This window comes from Ursus americanus, chromosome 9, assembly GCF_024610735.1.
Source record: "Ursus americanus isolate L20-20 chromosome 9, mUrsAme1.1.p, whole genome shotgun sequence".
Lineage (NCBI taxonomy): Eukaryota > Metazoa > Chordata > Mammalia > Carnivora > Ursidae > Ursus > Ursus americanus.
Genome location: NC_142135.1, coordinates 42,430,686 through 42,455,000, shown reverse-complemented (window position 1 = coordinate 42,455,000; position 24,315 = coordinate 42,430,686). Strand labels below are relative to the sequence as shown.

General features: G+C 41.0%; 1 protein-coding gene across 3 annotated transcripts in view; it reads right to left on the bottom strand.

Annotated features, from left to right (window-relative positions):
• RUNX1T1 (RUNX1 partner transcriptional co-repressor 1) overlaps positions 1 to 24,315 on the bottom strand; it is a 135,558-nt gene that overhangs the window by 1,423 nt on the left and 109,820 nt on the right. For all 3 annotated transcript variants that reach the window (XM_045805983.2, XM_045805984.2, XM_045805985.2), the window contains 3 exons: positions 18,810 to 18,878; positions 13,388 to 13,578; positions 1 to 1,198 (listed from right to left, as the gene is read on the bottom strand). The exon at positions 1 to 1,198 is cut by the window's left edge and continues 1,423 nt beyond it. In XM_045805983.2, the coding sequence (XP_045661939.1) occupies positions 923 to 1,198; positions 13,388 to 13,578; positions 18,810 to 18,878 (536 nt within the window). In that variant the 3' untranslated portion in view covers positions 1 to 922. The remainder of the gene's footprint in view (positions 1,199 to 13,387; positions 13,579 to 18,809; positions 18,879 to 24,315) is intronic.

The following is a 24,315-nucleotide window of genomic DNA, read 5'->3' as shown; positions in this document are numbered from 1 at the left end:
GACCCAATGTCTTACTCTATGGAACCTTGCAAAAGTGAAGAAACGTTGAAGGGTTATTTAGGGCAGCTGGCTGATGTCAAAGCTGCCAGAATGCTAATTAACTGCAGGCTGAGTCTCTTACTTCTGTGTGTGCGTGCGTGTGTGTGTGTGTGTGTGTGTGTGTGTATATATATATATATGTATGTGTATATATATATATATAACGGAGCCTTTTGTACTATGGCATTTTTTTTCTTGCTGCTGTATTCATACATCCCACTGCAAATCATCTTTCATTTTTCATTCTGTTGACCTGGATATTATTATTTCTTTTCAGAAACAGGAAAAAAAAACCGAACATCTGTGTCTCCTTCCAATATGCTACACATCTGTGCGTTTTGTAGCGGGTCTTCAAAGTTCAGTTAGCAACCCACGGACGCCATTCATCTTCTTGTTAAAATGTCTACCGCTGTAGCCAGTGCTCATGCCCTTGAGGGTTTTCCTCTTTTTTTTTTTTTCCATTATTGTATATAAAGAACATTGTGACTTTTAATATTAGCATTTTTGCTTTCAACAGCAATTAGCAATCTCTTGGTTTGCTGTTTGGTAAAGCATCGGTTAATGAGGTCACCTAGTTTAAAATCCCAGCTACTGGAAAATAACAGGGAGGAGGTCAAATCTATCATTTCGTGTTATATTCTCTGCTCTCTTTTCAGTTCTCTAAGGAAAAGATATCTTTGTTATCCACAATAAGTCATTACGACCCGTTACTGGCCCTCTGTTTTACTACTGCCTCAAGATACAGTTAGGTTCTCTCTTGCTGAAGTACTGAAATAGGATAGTTCATCTATAAACAAACAAAAAAACAACTTTGAGCATCTGAGGATGAGGAATTGGTTTCGTGTTGGTTGTGTTCTTTCCTCTGACAGTTCTGAGTTCCCGTCTAGCGAGGGGTTGTCTCTATGGTAGAAGGGGTCCCCGGGGTGGTCGACCTCGGGGTGGCTGCTGGTGGTGTGTCCATGGGGCTCCCGGCCCCGCTGTTGGGCGTGACGGAGGAGCTGACCGCGGGCGTGTCCCCCTGCTGCTGGGCCTGCAGGGTCTGTCCACAGATGTGGTGGTGCTTCTCCCAGTCTTTGTGCTGGCAAAATGAGCCACAGTACCGGGCCGTGTTACAGCCGCTGCACGTTTCACTCGCTTTGCGGCCACAATTCCAGCAACTCTACAGGAAAAGGCAGAAGAAAGCAAAACCCTCAGTTAACACCTCGTCCGGGCCACGGTCGGACGCAATAGGCGAGGCCGCACGACCGGCTCATTCTCAAGAACTTTACGGGAAGAATGACGACTCCGGGGGCCGTGTGTATGTGTGCACACTAAACACACAGCAGATGCGGGTTTCGGTGTGATCGCCCCAACTTTCCTACCAATGACTATTCTAACAAACTGGCTGTAGCTCCTTTCTGTGTTTATTGTCAAATCCCTTCCCTTCACATTTGGCTCTCTTCACATCAAAGCTCTCTGTTCACCTATGCTAACAATCTCTGGATCTGCACTGTGTCCCCTTCCGATACCTACAGCACCGTGGTCAGACACAACTATGCCACTCCTGGCAGAAGCTCCTTCCCTCTAGATACTAACAGGGATCACGAGGGACCTATGAGGACCATATATTAGATTCAGAGAAGCATCATGCAGCAGACAGAGGACTGTACTCTCTGCTCCATCACAGACCAACAAGAGCGACACAAGGCCCTGAACCTCTCCGTGGCTTAGTTCTTCCCACTGCACTCGCTCACTCTGTGTACCTGACAAGCACACAGGAGGACAAGCCGAAAACAAGCTCCTTCCCTTCAGCAACCTGGAGGACGGGATCCTTGGTTCTTCTCTGATAGCCTCAAAGCACCCAGAAGGTGCATGCTATACAGCAGGTGCTCCGTAAACATCAGTCAGATGACTCAATCGGACTACGCCGAACTGGACTTGGCAAAGCGGAAATACTAAAACCGAGTAAACAGTGGTTCTCTTTGCATACAATGCTTCCCAGCGGCTGGGTTCCTCTGCAACTCGGAGTTGTTAGAGAAGTAGAGGAAGCTAACAATTGGTGAGCCCAGGGCCAATCTCTGGAGCTGCTTTACAAGAGCTGAGTTGAGAAGAGCAGAAATCTCTAAGATTTCAACTTTGAGATAAACACATCATGAATCAGGGCACGGACCCACCAGAGATAGAAAAGCACGTGGATGGGAGAGACCGTCAGGGAACCAAGCAAGGACGGTGCCAGCAGGGGTCCTTGCAGGAAATGGCGGGACCCCCAGAAGCCAACTTTAAATGTCCGTGGTTCCTTTGACAAAACCACTCCCGGTGTGAAATGCTATACCACGTGAGCTCAGCATTGTGCCGTTAATCTTTTTTATTGTTTATCTTCCTTGGTTTTGATGATTGTCTTGCAAAACAAACTTCTGACTATACTACGGTAACCCCAACCCAGCTGACTGGTATGTGGTGGTGTCACGATTAAAATACCTTTTTAAATGCCCTGATATGCGTGGATATTACACATCTCCCCACTGTGTTGCCTGTACTGGTTTTGCTTCCAGCATGCTGGCTGTATGGCCTAAGGCAGACTCATAAATCTACTAAAAACACCCCAGTAGAGTGTCAGTCCATCAGCCTGGTGTGTATGGTTTTACCAATGTCCAAAATACACAAAGAGATGTTTAGCAGTCAATCTAATCTTGCTAACAAATAAAGGGGCTCCTACAGGCTTTTAAAGTGCTGGGAGCCTCTACATTCCAGAACTCTTAAAACGTAGAATTCAGCTATACGTTCTTATTTCTTTACCATTCAGGAATTAGGCCCAGTGAAAAGGGTGGGGGATTTAAGATCTCAAACTATGGTCAGTGGGAGGTGTTTTAAAAAAGTGAACATAGCTGAGGAAATTTAGAAACTTGGTTTGTATGTTAATGTCTTAAATAAAAATGGAATTAAAGTAAATTTTTTTCTACTTTGACGTAATTTATCCAGGAAAATATTTCAAGAGATGTGTCCCTCTGGATCAGAGGCTTCTACCATAACTTAGAAACCCTTCTCCATCAAAATTAATTCAATCATGATGTGTGCATAATGGTCCTAACAAAGGCATGAACAACGTGAGCCTGGCCCATCCTTCAGAGTCGTGAGGTATGATGTTCGGTGCCCAGAGTGAAGTTTACTTCCTTGAGGTTTAGGCATTTAGAATAATGCCAGCTGGATCCTGGAACAAACTCAGCAAATAAGCAAAATTCCTAAATTATATCAGAAAATCCCAATTAGAGAACAGAGACCTGGACCCAAAACAATATTTTAAGGAAATTAAACATCTAATCTGAGTCAAGTGGCTTCTTTAGGAAATAGCCTGGTGTGAGTCTTATCCTTTTTCTGGCAGAGGCACGGTTTGGCAGACACAAGGGTGGTAACTGCCCAGCACTTCTGATTGCAATCAGATGTAGGCAACCTTCTCAATTTAAGCTGATTAAACACACAGACTAAACCAGGTAATTACAAATGCATGTGCCGGGGAGTGGAAAGAAGGGACAGAATGGGAACTTCTTTATTTTTTAAAGTGTTTTCAAAGATGGGAACAATTTTATAAATAAAAAAGTGGAATGATGCCAAATATAGGAACAGATGTTTTGGATCATGAAGCTGCTGGGGATTGAGATTTCTTGCCTAGCATCACCGGGTTCTGACCCAGGATTCAAGAGCTCTGGCTAGTTTCACCTCTAGTTCCATCCGAAGTTGTTCAATTCCATTCATTTACCACCCACCCCCGGGACAAAAACAACCTTCAGCTGTAGGAAAGTACAACAAAGAGCAATTCAGATGAGCTAGTGGGGGGTGGGGGAAGCTACATATTTTTATTGCTCTTAACATTGCATTGCAATAACTGTGCAGGGGAACTTTAGCGCAAGTGTTCCATTAACAAAAAAACTCCAAAGTGCATATTCCTTTTGAAAAGCTCATTAGAAAACAGACAAAGCAATTTCTATCAATACATTTCTCTTGCGTGGCTCTAGTGAATTTCCTGTTGGCTCATCCATACTCGCAAGACTGATGCCTGACCAGGGGCACTCGGCCACTCGACCGTCACACTTCTGGGAGAGCGGAATGTGTAGAATCTTGTGGGAACCCTACTCTGGATTATTTGCAATTTCTAAGCTTTCTGCTGTTCACAAAGGTGGAAAGTGCAAACTGTGTATAATACCCGGGGGTGTATCAACAATGGTTTAATCTAATTTTACATTTTTCAATTTATGCTTTTTATAGTCAGGCTAGTATTTCCTGGTAGTTGTCTGTTCATTTCTTTCTTCCTTCCCTTCCCTTCCTCCCTGTCTTCCCTTCCTTCCTTTTCCTTTCTCCCATCCATCCATCCAACCGTCCATCATGTAACTGAGCGTCCCTCTCAGTCCTCTAGAGAATGATGCTGGCAACTGAATTACTGTGACACGTAGAAGGCTCAAGAATACCACTTCATAGCAAATTTCATCCCCCCAATTCATGGCACTTTATATGCTGTTATTATTCCCTTTTTGGCATAAAGAATATGTTTGCCCTGATCTGAAAAATGGGAGTCAGCCACTGACCAAAGTTAGGCTGTGACTCAGGTAAAGACTATGAGGTTTGCTAAATGTGCTAATCCTGCAGATGGAAAGGGAAATGACGAACTGAAGCTTTGAAATGCCAAAGCTGTGTGTCCCAGATTGTTGCTACTTTGTTTCATACCAGCATTCTCCTCACCCCTAAGAACAAAATTGTTTCTTTCTTCCTATTTTAGATACACTGAGAATGGTCTTTCATAGCCCTACCTGGAAAATAATATCCTTTCTGGTTCTTACTGTTGGAAATTCTTTTTCCAAAAAATGAAACATTTTCTCCTGATTGCTTTAAGTTTCTCCAGGTCTATACTCACCTACAATTCTCCATAAAAACTCTTGCATGCAAATGATGCTCGATGAATAGAATCGAATGATTCCAATGAAAACTCCCAAAACGTAAAGAACTCTACAACACACGGTCTTAAATTCACCTTACACTGGCATTGCGCTGTACATTCTGCAGCTTAGGAAACTGAGGCCCAAAGAATAAGTAACTCTTCCAGTAAATGACTTGCCTAAAGCCACGCAGATACGAAACTACAGAGCCAAGGTTTGATTCACCCAGGCCTTTGGACTGCAAATCAAGCACATTCCCCCAAGTGCCACACTCTGTCCATTTCGGATATTTCTTAGAGCCTGTTTTGGCAGGACCAGGCGAGAAGGGTGCCTCACTCCTGAAAGCAGACAGAGGCTGGCACAGGAAGCTGGAGCACCAAAGACAAGGTATCGTGGTGTGCAATGGAAATGGCTTCCGGTGTTGAGTGGCTTCAGCTGGCCTGTCTTGGGCTTCATTTGCAACTCTATCACTTAGTGGCCTCAGAACCACGAGCGAGGTACTTAAACCCTCAAGCGACAGTACCTACAACACGGGAATGATATCACTGCATGGTTGTTCAGGATGACGTCTGTGCTAACCACAGTGCCTGATGTTCAGGAAGTCCTGCATAAAATGTCACTGGCTGGAAGAAAACAAGACCATCTCAATCCTTGCAGGATACGATCTTTAGAACTAGAAAGCTGTGGCCCCATGCCTCCTGCACAGGCACTGACAGCTGCGTAGAAAACACATCAGCTTACTTCCCCTTCCACTTCATCAGTGACCACTTACTCTGTACCCTCACTGTCCTCGGACCTTCGAAAGAGTCGCCATTACTCACCATTTCCCCATTCCTCCTTTCTTTATTCCCCTTGTTGAAATTCCCTCTAACCTTTTTGTTGAGATACTCATATTCTGTTGTTACACTGTAACCTCTTTTTTCTGTCTGTTCATTTCCCTCTAAATATTTGTCTGGAAGGGGAAGCTGGCATAAAGCGAAGAAAATCTTTCCCTTCCTACGCTCTCCCTCGTCAGCCCTCCTCATTGTTTCAACTATCAGCTGTAACAAAACGACACTTCAACCTGTTTCTCCAGCCCTTCTTTCTTTCCTGAGCTACTTCCTGGAACTCCAACCACCACGACGCTCCTGTCACCCAAGTCAGTATTCCCTAAACCTCTCTGGGGTGGTCCACTTTGGTCACTGGCAACACTCAACGTTCAAGACTTTGTCATCTGATTAGAAATTCCTCTTTGGCTCCGGCAATGACTCGGTGCCAATCCCCACAGATCTTGTGTCCACAGTCTCTCCTCCCAGATTTCCAGGCCCACATTTATTATGCAACTTCCTTCCGTGCCCTTCCTGGTAGAATAGCTTCTTAACTGGCTTTCCATTTCTCTCTTTTATACACTGCTCTCTTGGAAGGTGACATGGTATAAAATACTTCTACTCATCTATATCTCTCAACAACCTTACAAACTGAGACACATAAACATTACCCTAGTTTTACAGATATGAAAACCAAAGTTCAAGAGGTGAATCACTCTAGACCATTCCAGGTCCAGTTCTCCATCCACTGTATCATGAACATCTATGGATGCAAACGGCTGGCTTTTAATATGGAACAACAAAAAATCTTATTGTAACATTATCACAGCTTATGCTCCGAGAGCTCCAAATTGTTCTGGGGATCAATGGGTCTGACAGGATCATGGGGGCCTTCTAGGAACCATGATGCGAGACTCCTGGGCTGTCACTGTGGTAACTAACTCTACAGAGTCCATGGGGGGGCGGGGGTTCCATTAATTATAGAAGTTGTAAAGAAGATGAACCTCCCAGAATGACTTGCTCACACTGTCAGGGTTTATCAGGTTCTGGAAATATAAAGTTTAAAGATGTGATCAGTGTTTCTCTCTAAATGCAACAAAAATGTCCAACTCAATGTAAACTGTGTGGTTCTGCCCCTATATAGGAATAATAAATAAAGGCCATTTTAATCTAGAGGGGTGGATATCAGTTTGATGGCTTACAACTCAGAAGTATTAACAGTACAATTATTTACTCTTCTTTTTCTACCCACTTCCAGTCATTCGCTTCGATCCCCCAAGCCAGCACTGGTTACGGATCTCAAAGAAGACTTGTCGCCAAGCTCTTCGAAAATAGGCCCAATCTGACAATGTTCATTGGGAAAATAACTATACGTGGATGGGAACCAGATATGAATATGAAAAAATAAAAAAACTGCTGAAGATGGCCAGATTCAGCAAATTTCCTTTTTTTTAAATTTATGCGAATGCTGGCAGTATATTCTAGGTGCAATACGTTGATACACTATAAAAGAGAGAGAGGGAGCGAAAGCACAGAAAATATAATATTTTTTAAAAGATTTTATTTATTTATTTGAGAGAGAAAGAGAGAGCACGAGCAGGTGGGAGGGGCAGAGACAGAAGCAGACTCCCCGCTGAGCAGGGAGCCCCATGCGGGGCTGATCGATCCCAGGACCCTGGGACCATGACCCGAGCTTAACCAACTGAGCCACTCAGGAGTCCCCAGAAAGTATCATATTGCTTAGATGTCTGCCCCAAGTTCAGCATCGTTCTACTATAATAACAATTACTAGTCTATAAATCCATGTAAATTTAGAGATCTAGGTAGGAATAATCTGAAGGAGGTCCAATGAGGAAATAGATACGCTAATATCCAATTGGGGGGAAAAAAAATCCCCCTACCGTCACGTGGCTATTAAGAAGGCGGCCTGAGAGTCTGGGCTGCAGGCCGGCTCACATTTACTGCTGAGACCCTGAGCAGAGGCCTAACCTCCCAAGCCTCAGCTTTCCTCAGCTGCAAAGGACAAGAGCAATGTCTGTCTACACTACCCAACTCACAGGAAGAGTAAATGAGCTAAAGCATGGAGAGTACAAAGAGCAGCTTCTACCACACCTGGTAGAGGTAAACATTCACCGTAGGTCTACCAGTGTCACGCAGGCCAAACTTCCTGCCACCCCCACTAAGCACGCTGAGCGTGGATTTCTGCCTGCCCGGGACAGCCTGGTGTACAGGACTGGCCCGTCCTGGCGAGAGCACCCCCTTTTCCTCTGAGAAGAGTCCCTACCTGGATGATAAACCACATGGCCCCCCTACAAATAATACTTGTGCCTGTTCATTCCTAACTCGACACTTTGTTCCTGCTCTTCTCGCCAGTTCAAGATTTTCAACTCTTGTCTCCTCCTGCTGGAATTTTCCCATTCTTCACTGCCTATTTTTCAGAACCACTGATTTTCCAAAGCAGAATGGGCGTTAGTAGGTCCATTTTACATGTGTGAAAACAGGTAGAAAGAAGAAGGCTAAATTCAGAAATCACCGAAGTATTCCGGGGCATCGGCCGTTAATACAAACAGCTCAGAAGAAGCTCAGTCTAGAGATCTGGTCTTCTGAGGCTGAAGCTCAGATTCCTTCTTGAAGTCCCTATGAAGGGGAGAATAATACTCTGTACATTTATATTATCTACATATGCATTTTTGTAGATTCAGATTAGATTATGTACGATCTAAATAAGAGGTGGGTACGTGTTTATGATAGGAGGTGGCTTCAAATTAAGGGAGAGAAGGGAGAAAAAGATTTGTTTCAGTCAGAAAAGCTTAGTGTATTTTTTTTAAAAAAGATTTTATTTATTTATTCGACAGAGATAGAGACAGCCAGCGAGAGAGGGAACACAAGCAGGGGGAGTGGGAGAGGAAGAAGCAGGCTCCCAGCGGAGGAGCCTGATGTGGGGCTCGATCCCACAACGCCGGGATCACGCCCTGAGCCGAAGGCAGACGCTTAACCGCTGCGCCGCCCAGGCGCCCCCAGCTTAGTGTATTTTGTGATGCAGGACTGTGGGAAATATGAGCACATAATGATGCCTTGCATTACAGCTCTCAAAACACCTTAAAATATGGGTGTAAAAAAAAAATCAAAACATTGTGTGTCAGCTATGCTTCAATAAAAAAGAAAACAGACAAAAAACTTCCAAACACCCCTGCGAGGCAAGCAAATAACATCTCATTCCTTAAGAAGAAATAAAGGCTCACAGGAGTGAAATGATTTGCCCCAGGACACCTGATACGGTAACTGAGCTGAAGCCAAGATTCAGGTCCTCCTCTTGGATTCCTTCTACCCCAAGCACCTGCCTCAGAGCTTTGCTAGCAAAAGATGACCATCGAATCGCCTGAGCATGGCCTTTAAGTGGTGTGGCCATATAATGTATCATACAAACCAGAACACTAGAGAATAAAAGGGACCACTCAGTACTAACTTGGGGCAACAGGGATAAACCAGGACTGTGTCACTCAAACTGGGGGTACGCCCCCCCCATACCCCACCTTCGGCTACTACTATCCTGATTTGCACATTAAACAGCACAGACTATTTAAGACTTTGCACTATTTACCCCTTCCGGTTCACAGATGCGATCTGTCCAACTGGATTCAGTAACTGATTTGAGTTTCTTAAAATGTTTATATGTGTTGTTTATGCACAAAAACATAGGTTGCCTCTTCTACCAACCACCACCCCCCCAACAAGGAAAAACCCACACCCTGAGCAGATCAAAGCCAGTGACAAAGTTTCTGAAGACTGTTCAACTAAGATCACCTGATGCGTATATCCCAAACCCCTCTCCTGGACGCCCTCTTCTTCCTTGACAGCCAACCCGTCATGAAATCCTGCCCATTTTTTATCTCATGGGGTCCCCGCCAACACAGACAATTTTCTCCACCCCCAGTGCCACTATCAACCACCTTCGTCCCCATCTGTCTCCTGAAAGACTGGTCCCTCCTTTGAGTTTCCTCTGATCTGTCTCCACACTGCAGCCGGAGTGATCCTTCCTAAACACTCAGCAGCCACACCGCCCTCCTGTTCTCAAAGCCTGGCATAGCTTCTTTGTCCACCTTTTCTCTTCCTCCTGCACAGAGGCGCTGACATGCCCCTGCCCAAGGACACAGTGATGAAGCAATGGGGGTGGAGTGAGAGGGAGAGCAGCTGCTGACCAGTTCCTGATTATCCTTAAGTATCAGATGAAATGAAACTTAATTTCCGGAAGCTTTCACACTAAACCTGTTAAGACTCTTCTAATTTAGTGATTTGCCTCCTCTAATGAACTGTACTCTACACGAAAGCAGAGGTATTTTCAGTGCCTAGCATCCTCCCTGACAGAGAATAAAAGCTCAAAACTTTGTTACTGAAAGAATAAATGAATACATGGATAGGAGTAATTGAGAATTGTACGTATTGAATCACAAACTTCCCTGGACAGATCACAAACTGGACCTTTTTTTTTTTTTTTTTTAAGGAATGCCCATTAATTTCTTTTTCTTTCTTTTTTTTTTTTTTAAGATTTTATTTATTTATTTAACACAGATAGAGACAGCCAGCGAGAGAGGGAACACAAGCAGGGGGAGTGGGAGAGGAAGAAGCAGGCTCCCAGCGGAGGAGCCTGATGTGGGGCTCGATCCCATGCCAGGATCATGCCCTGAGCCGAAGGCAGACGCTTAACCGCTGTGCCACCCAGGCGCCCCCCCCCCTTTTTTAAAGAGTTTATTTATTCGACAGAGATAGAGACAGCCAGCGAGAGAGGGAACACAAGCAGGGGGAGTGGGAGAGGAAGAAGCAAGCTCATAGCAGGGGAGCCTGATGTGGGGCTCGATCCCATAATGCCAGGATCACGCCCTGAGCCAAAGGCAGACGCTTAACTGCTGTGCCACCCAGGCACCCCCCAGGAATGCCCATTAATTTCTTAGTACAGTTTTAAAATGAATGGTTCCTACATTTAATGGGAATATTTTTTTTCAACCAATTACTATGGCAGCCAAACCTCCTATGTATTTTTCTAAGAAAACAAAGAATAATTTATCAAATTCCTACAGCACAATACTAGGTGGGTCTTATTTGGGGTTGAGTGGCTAAAATTCAAGAAAACCCCCTGAAACAGAAGAGTTTGGAGAAGTGCCTGGACTCTCTTCTCTGCACAGCAGCAGGGCCAAGCAGTCCTGGCTTAAGAGATGCCCACCCTGGGGCCAACCATGGCGAAGGCTGGAATAGGGAGGTATATCCTAGCCCAAGGAAGCCAAAGTTGTCCTGGTTCTGTCCCGGAGGGGCCCAGGGAGCTTTCTAGACTGAGGTGATTTGCAAGCATCACTGCTGGGGTGACTTTTATCAGGTCACTTCTATGAAAAGGCGTCTATTCCTTAGTGTGAGGAAAGAGCAGACTAAAGAAAAATAATGTGTTGGATTCAAAGTTTTGTTCTCATTCATAAATTAAAAGTAAAGCATTCCTGCAGGAGAATATACTTTTTATCTCTAAATTTATAGATAAATTTGGGCAAAAGATAGAGCTGACTAAACCTACTACCACCAGGCACTCAGACTATTCCCAGACCTTGTCATTCCTCAGAAGCAGCAGAAACATTAACTTAGGGCTAGTGGATTAACTTCTCTGTCAAGTCCTTGGTCAAACCACTTTTATAGTATGTGTGTACAGACTTATCCAAGTCTAGAGGAGTCTCCGCTTCATTCCAATGAAATCTCTCTTCCACCTTTTGCTCTCCTACTCTTGGGAAAATGTTTACGTTGCTTTTGAAGAAAAGAAACTCAGTTATTGAAGGGATTGGGGCGCCTGGGTGGCACAGTGGTTAAGCGTCTGCCTTCGGCTCAGGGCGTGATCCCGGCATTCCAGGATCGAGCCCCACATCAGGCTCCTCCGCTATGAGCCTGCTTCTTCCTCTCCCACTCCCCCTGCTTGTGTTCCCTCTCTTGCTGGCTGTCTCTCTCTGTCAAATAAATAAATAAAATCTTAAAAAAAAAAATACTGAAGGGATCAAGCCCCTCACCCTGACTCTAAATCTTACAAGAGGTACTGCAGTTTAAAGAAAAGTAAGAAATCAGACTTAAGTTGCCTCTCAGATTATCTGCATCCAAACATGACCGTAATGATCCTTATTTCTATAATGCTAAATACTAGTGTCAAGACCATGTATTTTTCTGGATAGATGTCAGGAATAAAGGTACAAAGCTTTCAGCTACTGAAGGAATACAGCATGCTATTTCCCAGATACAAAGACTTAGTTCTCAATTTCTTCTTAAACATTCATCTTTAGAATTTAGTGGCCTACAAAATAGTGTTCCCATACATAACAGCCCTAAAGTGTTCTGTGGAAGTGGTAATGTTTTCGCACAACTACTGTGCTTCATGGTATTACTAACTTAAATGGAGCAGGACAAATTCTCTCCGAAGGATGTTAAATTTTTTTTTAAAAAAAAACACAAAACAAGGTCCTTAAATATCTTAGCCACAAGATGCCAATAAAATTGAATTTATGTCTAGCTTAATTCGACAATGGAAAAGTCGGCAGTTAAAGAGTAGATAAACTTCCCTTTGTCCCTCTTTTCCTGAGAAACTTTCAAACGTTGAAAATCAATTCCTTTTGTCCTCTTGTTATTCACCTGCTACACATTAAATAGAAACTCTGGACATCGAGTGATTCCCGCAGGGTCTTTCATCTACAGAGAAGCCTGGTACAAATTAAATTCGTACTCTCCCTCACAAATTATAGATATGTATTGTAGTAGACCATTGATTTACCAGTTGACGCTCTAACTAGTTCAGCTTGGTGAGACTAGCTAACTACAGTCCTTTATCTGAAGTTACTGTGGGGTGGGGGATGATGGTGGGGCTGCATTAATTAATGCAAAGCATTACCACGTTGTTCTGACTTTATAGGCTCTATTTGAAAAAGTATTGTTAGGTACAGTGTTTTGGTTACTTCCCAGATCCTTGAGCCATTTGGGCTACGTGTGTGTATCTTAATATACTCAAATAATACCAAATCATATTACCTCCAGTGGCGCTGTGATGCTATGAAATGACCAGCATAATGGTTATGACAAATAATGTGGGAAACAGACTGTGCAGAGGATCTCTTTGGAAAGGTTGAACTGATGCAGACACCGTTCTCGCACTGGAATTTAGGACCAACAGTGAAGGGAGTGGGTGCGATGCCAGCCCTGCAGGACGTCTTTGGGGAGCATGTTTGCACAGGGCGTCTCTATGGAACCCCTTCTATGAGAAGGAACCACACACAGACGCTGACAGATGCCTGTGCACACAGCTGGGTCCGGAGCCTCTGAACAGTGCGAGGAAGTCGTAAGCATTTCTCTTTAACCTGTTATCCACCAAAGATGTTAAAAACCTTTCCTGGCAGAGTTGTCTTTTTCGGTCTTTAATAAAGACAACATTTGCCCAAGCTCTTGATGGATTCCCCAAGTGCCAAGACTCCCCCCAAATTATTCTAATTTCTACACCACCCCAAAAAAGATCGGTTTGTCTAAAATCCAATCCCCCTTTTATTTGTGACCCCCTGGCCTCAGAACCGAGCCCGCAAATGAGTGGAAATGATCTGCTTGCCTTGGAAGCCCCCACCAGTACCTCACCTCGCTCGAATCCTCCTGCTGATTGATGACGGCCAGCGCGTCCTCCGCCGCCTGCCGCTTGGCCTCAGCCACTGTGCGCTCCATCTTGGCGCGCTCGGTCGTGATCATGTCATGGGCTTTCCGCTCGGCCTCCGACACGGCCTTCTGCAGCTCGGTCATCGCCTGCCGCTTCACCTCGTTGACCGCCTCCTCTGCGTGCCAGGCAGGCCACACCGGCAAGAGAACAGTTGCCTGTTAGCGCAGGCCCTTGCATACCGGTCGCTGTTAAACACAATTCTACAGAATGGGTGTGACTCTCACCCCAACTACTGGGCCGTTCTCCTGGCTCGTCTAAAAAGCCAGCAGCTTGCTGAAACTCACGGAGGAAAAAAAGGTGAGATCTTTCTTTCTTGAACTTGCATGTCTGCGAATCTTTTTTAAACTACTATAGGGTCACTACAACTTCTCCCCCAAACTAGGATCTCCAGAAATGATTAGGAGACCAGACTTCAGCAGCTAAAGGACGAAAACCATCACAAGAAACCTGCCTGGATAATTCAGACACATTAGGGAGGTTTGCCACAAGCCTATAGGTTAATACGCACATAGGTAGTACACGTTAAAAAGCTTTCAGAAGGAAAGAGGAAGGGGATGGATTTTACACATATACATATCTAAGTGCTAACAATTATTTTGCTGGTGAGACATACAGCACAACAGTGAAAGGTAATTCATATGGCAATTACGTCGATGTAGACCTTGTAAAGAAAATCCAGGATGAAAGAGATGATCTGGCTTTTCTTTTTCCTAAGTCATTTCCCTAGTCATGTGGATTTATGCCCTTACAGGCTAAATGATAGGGTTCTTTAAAAATCATGTTCTCATTTCCCAAGTTTTAAGCTGTTGCCCATCCACTCAATCAAATATACACACAGCTCCGCATAACCAACTGTTGCACTAGACAAACGTAATTGAATCATACCAGAGGCCAAAACAATCAGGCCTGCCTACAAACCTGCAAGGTGTCAAATTAGCTCTTTATTTTTGGCTGTGGAAAGGGTGCAAAGATTTGACTAATGTACAATATGAGATTGACAACTAAAACAAGTAATTTCCATTTAAAAAAATTAACTGTTCTAATTAACAAGGGAAAATATCCTCCCCCTAAATTAGTTTATCTAATTTTCATCTTTATTCAAAGCAAAATGACAATGATTAATTGAAAATTTAATAAGCAGTAATTATTAACTTGGCAAACCTAGTACCAATTAACACTCTATTAAAACTAATTATGACATGTTTCATTCAAGTGTTTGCACTTAATTGTTTCACCCACTTAAAAAGCACCTTAATTAAATGTTCTGTTTAATTAAAAACATAGATTCCTAATAAAAAAAATGTTTTACTGTAGATTAAAAATGTAAGAGATGCAAATAGTCCTATGGTTTCTTAACCGTCTATGGTTTATTTCACACATCTATAGCCCAGGCCTTGAGGATCAACAAAGGCCCTCCACTAGTAATTAGCTGGCATGACGGTTGTAGCCTCTGCCACTTTAGCCACATTATTTCTGAAGTTCTTTCGTTTGTAATTACTGTCTGCTAGGTTTTATAAACTAAAATATAAGGGAAAGATCCAGACTGGAAATATTAACTAAAATATGTTAAGCCTTTGTTGGTTGCTCTAAGATATGCCACTTAAAATCTGGATAGAAACAGAGTACTGCACAGAGCTTCAGCTCTTTCTTCACCAGGAGGTGAAAAGATGCCTTGATTACCCTATCATAAACGACCGGGGGCACCAGGGAAGCACTGCCCTTCTAACTAGACAGCCAGGGTCTAATTTAGTTTGAATATTCAAGGTGAATTAAAATTCTATCTAAGTGGTAATACAGGACAATAATTTTTGCTTACGATCAAAGCTGTAGCTTGACTAATTGTGTATGCAAATCAGGCAATTTATATTTAAATTATGCATTCCTATTCTAATCCCACAGGCATATACAGATCAGCAAAGAGAGTTGGTAGGACATTTGCAAGGTGCTTGAATATTTATTACCAACTGCAAACATTCACTGATCCTTTGAAAAAGAAATATACTGAAGAAAACATTCGGTTGTGATTTGAAAACTATCTTTATGTTAGATTTTTTCCCTCAAATTTATGAAGGCTTTTCATACCGTTATGGTGTGTTCAGTTACTTTTGCTGTTGCTTTTAAAAATACTAATTATAGGGGAAAACTGATGGGCCTTCAACATGTTAGGACCAAAAATATTTAAAAATGTGTATTGTTAAACTGTTACATTGTTATACCCTTAATGGGGCAACAAGCAGAATTTGAATGGGGTCTTTGAGTAACATACTGTTAAAGTCCTGATTTTAGTAACTGTACTATAGTTATATAAGAGAATGTCCTTGTTCTTAGGAAATACACACTTAAATACTTAGGGTGAAAGGGCATCACATCAGCAACTTACTCTCAAATGGCTGAGGAAAAATATACACAACAGAGAAAGAAAGGGAGGGAAGGAAAGAGGAAAAGAAAGACATTAAAGCAAATACAATAAAATAGGGAAAACTGCGTAAAAAGGAGGCAATTTTTTATACCATTTTTTGCAACTTTTCTGCAAGTTTGAAATCATTTCAAAATGAAATGGTGTTAAATATTGTATGATATACTTTCATGCACAGGACATACTTTTTGCAATTATAATTTCCTGTGAAAAAGGATGCACTGGTTATACTACATTGAATTTTGAGAGCTCTACTCCTTTGATATTTTTCAAATGCTTTAAACTTTCTTTTATTTACTTATCTTTTGCCACAAAGGTAATGTATAATACTTTGATTGCAAAGACACACTTTATAGGTTTTCTTCTAAAAAAAATTTTGCCCACAGCAAATTTTGGAATCTTGGGGAAAAAAGCTTTCAAATTGTAACAAGCTGAGTGCAGATGTCACATTCTGCCCTTGGTGTTTTCATCATGCTGGATGCCTTGACACTGTGAACACTAGAAATGCTTTTTAAGAAGCCTATAAAGATAAATATTATAAGCAGTTATATTCAAGATTTCCAGACGAAACTGTCGCCTGTACTTTGGGGATTTAGTATATTCCTTAATATTAGCAGCCATCCATAGAAAACTATCCCCAAACTGTTCTTGTGCAGATTAGGGATACCGTGTGAGAATGACACAAATACACAAATGTAATCAACCCCCCCTTCGATCCTATTTTAGATAGAAGCCCTAAGATAGAATACAGGCACATCTAAAAAAATGTTCTGGGCATTTGTTTGATAAGGTTTAGTGCTTCTTAGAGAGGCCATGGACACAACGGAAGCAAGGATTGTTCTTTCACTAGTCGCAGCCCCCCACGATGTCAAGTATACCCAGATTTAGTTTCAGAAACCCACAAAACAGTGAAGAAAAAGAGGAGTGGACTCACTAGATTACAACATGTCAAATTTTTAAAGAACCTGATTAAGTGGCAAATATATAGTGCAGTTTTGAATCTGCTTCCAATTGCTTACCACTTATGGTAAAATACCACTTTGTGCAGAGCTATTCAAGTTGACTTTCCAACAAAGGTGGTATATTCAGAAAAATCTGCTCTCGCTTAATAGCAGTCAAACAAAGACTTGAGCAGATAATAGCACAGAAAAAGAATTTGGATTACACAAGGCTTTCCTGTCAATTTTTTTTATGAACTATCAAGGATTTAACTTAAATACACATAAATAAGGGAAATGCAGAGAAAGACTCTCTCCCTCGACATAAAATGTCATCCTTCTGCTGTCCAAAATGGCAATTCTTTGTTGTCTCTTATTGGAATAAGTTGCGCTGACAGCTTCCGAATGGGGAAGAAAAAGTGGCCAGAAAGAAGATGTAGCAATTCTTTTTCCAGAAAGGTGACACTCGGCACCTTTTAACAGCTTGGGAGTACCCCATGACCCAGGAAGAAATCTTCTTAGAGGTGATGCTGTCAATCTGGTAAGACTGTGCAGCCGAGCAATATACATAACCTTTAAGCTGAATCATCTATCTGATTTGTTTATTGGACATGCAAGAGAGCCTTCTGGTTCTCAATCTAAGCTACTAAGTCTAGCATGCTATCAGATTTCGAAACTCCTTATCACTCTTACAAAAACAGGTATTTCTTAGAAAAATCTTTAAAAACACTTGGCTAAGAGCCCAATGATCAGAGCATCAGCCAACCTGCAAAGAACTACGGACACAGCTGGGTCAAATCACTACCCAAAGAGACCCTTTCCCTTAACTATTTCTCCTTGATTAGGGATCTCAGCCCTACATCCATCTGACCCTTGGCAGAAATAGCATTTTCCAGTTTCTCCAAACTATTTTAATACTTGGGGTTTATAGCAGCTCAAAGCCACAGTATGTGTCTGTCACCTCGTCTTTAACTCTTGAAACAGGTTTTACACTTTCTCTCCTGAGTCAGTTTTCTCAAGGTTTTGGCTCAACTTTTCTTTCTTTTTTTTTTAAAGATTTTATTTATTTATTTGACAGAGAGAGAGACAGCCAGCCAAAGAGGGAACACAGGCAGAGGAAGTGGGAGAGGAAGAAGCAGGCTCCCAGTGGAGGAGCCCGACCTGGGGCTCGATCCCAGAACACTGGGATCACGCCCTGAGCCGAAGGCAGACGCTTAATGACGGAGCCACCCAGGCGCCCCGGCTCAACTTTTCTAAGTGTTGGTGTTCCCCCAAGACTCTGCCAGATCTGAACCTTCTGAAGTCAGAGTGCCATCGGGAACTTTCAATCAGCCCCCAAATGGAGACCAGTATCTCTTAATGAAAATCTGATAGTGTACATGGGAGGGGGAAAAAAAAAAGTTTAGCAACTTTGTCATTTAACTTAGGAAACAATTTAGTTGTGGTCACTGAATATTAATGAGCACAGAAGATCAATTTTAAATATTGGCTGTAATCATAAAATCTGGGAGTGCCTCAACAAGTCAACTTGTTTTGCTGGGGTTTTTTTAAAGAATTTCGGAGACGTGCCGATTATATCTCCATTTTTAAAAAAAGGAGGAGAAAAGACTGACGTATGCAATTTAATTTCTAAAACGTCAGATTTGTTTTTTGTTCAGAGTAAACTGCACGCAAGCTGAGACCTCTTATGCCAGCTTTCAGCCCAAAACCACGGTAGCACCTGAAAAACAGGGGTTTAAAACAGAAATATTGCCAGACGGTCAATTACGTGGCACTAGCAGATGCTACTAACATGAAAACTATTCCATGTTCTAATCAGGCCTGGTGGAAGAATATTAATTAGGATTTTAGAATTTTGGTTTGTGGTGGGGGGCTGTTTTGTTTTTGTTGTTGTTAGCAGGAAAGGCCCTCCTCGTCGCTCCTCACATCACTGCATGAACAACTGTGCACAGCTGCTAGAACACTAGACTCGTGTTTTTCAACAGTTCTTACCAGCTTTCTTCCAGATCTCCTCTGGCACGTATCCAGAAGCAGGCCTGTGAAGGAATTCCCGATGCGCATCTAGGAAAAGGACGCAAAGCGGGTGGGGAGAGGAAGAAAGCACCATGAGCACGTTATGTCATTACACAGAAGAGAAGCAAGCAATACCCGTGCTCTTGGCTGCTCTACCAAAACATAATTTTAAAAGGCTGAGCATTTCACTTCTAGAAAATAAACACAAATAGCAAGGCCAGTCATCAGAGCTCAAGGAAAACAGAAGGTCATTGGTCTAAATGCCTTGTATGCTCAAAATTAAACAACTTCAATGATTTCATTATACAATATGATGTCTGGGAGCACTGCTCCCAGAACTCTCTCACTCTGGGAATTTCTATAGGCATACTTTATTTTGTTAAGGAAAATAAATTGTATTTGGTAGTTTTCTTTCCAAGAGTCAGATTGGTAGTTAAAAAATCAAATCTTGGGCTAATATAATTTTCACATAGCTCTGATTCCACCGCCTTTCAATACGTAGTGAGCCTTACTCCATGGCTAACCAGTTCTCACAATGACTTCTTAAGAATCTCGCTGAGCACTAAACATTTTCACACAAATTGGATCATATGGATTTGACATGGGAGGGAGGAAGAAAGAATCATTAGAATGGATTCAGAGATATTCAGTTAACAAAACAGGATTAGTATACGTTGTCTAAAAGAGAAAATGACGTTTCACTTTAAATGAAATCCTGTGCTTATCCTTGTCAAATTTTAGAAGTTTGAGAAAACAGATCATAATAAAGTTGATGTAGGAATGCTAACCTCCAAAATAACATGTTTATGGAAATGACAGGACACCTTTTATATTTTTCTATATAGGATAGAAAATAAACTGAAAGTGTACACAGTATTCCTTAGTTAAATTATGTACTGCATATCTTCCGTATTGAATTTGCAATGAAAGCCTATGCATTTAGAGGTTTGGGGGCAGGAAAAAATCATTTTAAACTTTTATAAATGGAACAATCATTCAACCTGGGATAAATTTCAAGTAATTAAAAATTTCCCTACATTTATAAGAAATGTCAAGTACCAGAATACAGAATATGGAAGACAGAGAAAAGCACACTCAATTTAGCTAAGTATATATCATTTTACATTTGAATGCCTTAAATAGGTCTGAATGTTTTGATTCCTTGTAGGGTACATTGATTATCAGTGGCTAAAACTGAAGATTTCCCCAACTATTCTGAATTAGCAAAAGCTTATTATAGCTTAATGAAGGGCATCTGGAAACTCTCTGCATTATCTTTGCAATGCTTCTTAAATCTGTAATTATTCCAAATATACAAATTCTTAAAACTTTGCATTATAATTTCATGATTATGTGATAATCAGATGCACTTGAAATACCCATTCTCATGCACACACTGATTTCTATATGGAAAATGATGAAAACCAAAATGTTTTTATTTAAGTAATTTTCATTCATAAAACAGCTAGATAAAACTGGTGCACACACAACTTCAAGGAAATGTGATGTGGCTAATTAGAGCCGTCAGGATTACCTTCCACACCACTATAACTATTTCCAGAAGAAATAAAGGAAGTGTAATCAAGTTCACATTTAGCCATATGACACAATGAAACAGATAAACCTATGGCAGCTTTTAAAGAGTTTTTTTTAGGAATAGATTTTGGCTTAAAAGAATATATATGTAAAGTCTGAAGATAAAAAGAAAAATCATGCCTTCTCCAAAGTAGCAAAAAAAAAGAAAAAAGTTTTTTCCATTTATTGGATTAAGAAAAGATCAACAGCTTGGTAAAAATTATTTATAAATGTCCAATCGTTATTACAGGGAATGGGAAAGGCTAAGTTATCCAAAGGCCATGCACGAAAGAAACTAATTACCACCCTAGAGAGCATAGGCAGGAGAGAGTTCATTCTAGAACCCAGGGAGGTTGAATCTTGGCTTTGCCACCTACTAGTCAGGTGACATCCAGCAACTGAGTTTCTCCACGTCTCAGTCACCACATCTGTAAAGTGGGGACACTGGTACAACATTTGAGTGCACTGCTGTAGAGACTGAAAGAGGTATTTCCTATTACATACCAGCAAGGCACATCCCAAAATCTCATTAGATATTAGATGCTATTACCCTCATTACTGTTATCACTGTTATTATTTAGTAGGCTGTCCAGTAAGAATGGATACTTATTTCCTCATCAATAATTAAGGTAGAAAAAGCACCTTTTTCTCCCAGCACTTAAATCCACACAGCACAAAGCTTTTTAAAAAAAGAAAGAAAAAGAAAAGAACAGAGAAAAAGAAAAACAAAAAAAATCAAGAGATCTGGATTAAGCAATATACAACAGTAATTTTTTATTCCCTGAGTATATGTCACTTGGGGATAGAAGTTATTTCCATAGTTAGTAATTCTCTGTCTTAGTCCTTGTTGGGAAGTCCTCAAATTTCTTACATGATACTTGTATAAATGTTATTTAAAACTCATAAATGTTTATAGTCCCCAAATTTACTCAAAGATAATGTATAAGGCTTAATCAGGCACCCACCTTACGAGGTACTGTACAGTAGAGATTGGGAGGGTCCATATACCACACTGGAAAGTTATGCAATATTTCAAGTTGGCTATACGTCCCTACAACTCTCAGTGACATGTAGACTCAAACTGCACCTGACCTTGAAACCTGACAGAAACACCAAAACCAATCAAGTAAAAGTTTTCTTAATCTCACCCTACTTTCTAAAAGAATTTATCTTCAAAATAAGAGAAGAATCTAAAGGCAAATAATTTATTTTTATAAAATACACAGATTTACATCTATATGTAAATGTGTATAAATTTATGTACACATTTATACGTATATACATATATCCACACATATTTTATAATATCCTCTCTAGTTCTAAGTTAGTGCCCTAACTAAACATCAGGTCTCCCAACCAAATGAATGTACTCCTCAGAATCTATTTTTGATACACTGATGAATACTACAGTCGCTACGGAAACCAAATGACTAATAAACGTACTATCTTCTCCTCTGTTGAAGAAGCAGCAATAACAATGTCTATATAGGCAATATTGAGTCTAAAAAAACAAAAAAATCATGAAGTTGCTCAAGATTACAAGAGACAACTTCCCTCCCAGGACTTTCTTGATTTAGACTGCTCTAGACAAACCTATGCAAAATACCTTATGTTTTTAAGGCCCAGATTTTAAAGAAGCGAATTTTTAACCATTAAATCTTGACCACCTATAAAATATCAGTTGCTATAAAATGGATAGGTGTATTAAAATACAGTCACAGAAACAATGACAGAAGAGCCTACAGGAGATGGTTTAAAATGGGAAACATATACATACATAATTACCGGAAGATTGCAAAATTATAGAAAAGTGCTAAACTAAGTTTGGCTTGCTTTGGGACACAAATGTTTGGGGGTGAGAGGAGAAGAGAAGGAGCCTCCAGAAGAGAACACATCTATGAAGAGAGGGACTGCATCAAGGTGCAGGAGTTATTGTAAGAAATGTAGAACAGAAAAAGCAATCTATGATGTAGGAGATGGAAGATGCACTACACTTACGACAGAATGGAGACCACTGGATACTAGAAACAACAAGGGCTGCCATCATATATATGAAGGGATGAGCTGATAGCCTTTGGGGAACCAATGGGACTCATTTGACCCAGGACAGCAAGGCTCAGAGCTTGGCAGCTCCTAGGTATGGCCTTCGTCCTGTAGTGAGCAGAATGAGGCTGAGCTCAGGAGAATATCTATCACAAAAACCACCACAAGAAAGACGGGTTAAGTGAGTTCATCTTTACAAATGCTAGTTATTATTTTTAAAGATAATTAACTCAGAAACTCCAATATTATGTTGCAGAAGCCCAAACCAAACCTAGAGGCCAGAACCGAGTTAGAATTTCTGTTTTTTTTTTTTTTTTTTTTTAAGATTTTATTTATTTATGTGACAGAGAGACAGCCAGCGAGAGAGGGAACACAGCAGGGGAGTGGGAGAGGAAGAAGCAGGCTCCCAGCGGAGGAGCCCAATGTGGGACTCGATCCCGGAACGCCAGGATCACGCCCTGAGCCAAAGGCAGACGCTTAACGACTGTGCTACCCAGGCACCCCAGGATTTCTGTTTTTTAACAATAAAAATACTTAGTGCTCTAGGAGGCAATCATCTCTTCTTGTTTTTAAAAGATGGGTATATTTAACTATGACTCCCATCTTTTTAAACCCAACATACTTAAATACAGTGGGCACTATACTTAGGAACTCAGCTAATGATCTTGAAATGAATTTCATGATGTGATTTGAAGGAATCAATACAAGTATATAAAACTCTAAACTTTTATATGCAGATATACTCTGAATTACGTGTTTGTGCTTTTTATAATCTGATCGTAAGACAGGATATATTTCTTTGCTTGGGAGCAAACTATTTTTCCATAGCCTTGTGTTATGAATTAGGGTCCCAAAGGTACAACAGATTTACTGTGCTTGAGACAGAATTCCCCTTTTCTAGTCTTTCTGCCTGTGAAAGTAGCCACACCAAAATTACTGTTTTTGAAGTTTTTTCAGAATGAAAAAAATACTTAAGAATCTACTCTAATTTTATAATCTTGGATGCGAAGCAAGTTGATTTCACGTACCCCTGTCCTTTTAAAGTTCTTTTTGAGATTACGTATTAGAAATAATAATAATATATTACTTTTAATACATCTACTGTGGGTCAGGCACTGTCCCACATGATTTATGCCTATTAACTCATTTAATACAGAAACACCTATAAAGTATGTATTACTACCATTCCCATTTTATAGACAAGGAAACTGAGGCACAGAGAATTACTTGCCAAAGGTGAGAAACCTAGGAAGAAGAGGAACTAGGGGTTCGAACCCAGACAATCTATGCTTTTAAGCTTCATGCTAGATTTCCTGAGGTTTTAGACAGTCATGAGAAATTCTATAATTCAATTACATGATAATCATAATGCTTGCTGGCCAGTGGAATTTTAAAATACCAATTTCTCTACCAATCTACTTCAGGCAGGGGTGGTATTAATTTGCCAAACTTAGAATTCCTGAGCTTTGACTTTTCATTCCATGTAAAACAAACAAAAGCCTCTTTCTGACATTTCTCTTTTTGGCAAGAGTTAAACTCTTACCAAAACATACACGAATGTATTTTCAAAATTTCATACACTCTCATCACAATATCCAATTTTTTATTGAAAAAAAAGGGAAAAAATGCATTCCAATTTCAGAGATTTATGCCTCAGTCTCTGACATTAGTCCATCATTGGATGCTTCTTTTAACTCTAATGGTATAAAGAACTTCTTGAGAAATACTGAGGGGAAATGCACAAATATAAGATGAACTATAGGAAGATTCCAGAATAGTACACAGCCAGTAAAAAGAAAGTAATTTGAAGGAAATAAAATGTAAAGAGCCAAGAGAGTGATACGAACAGCATACTGAGGGAAAAGGG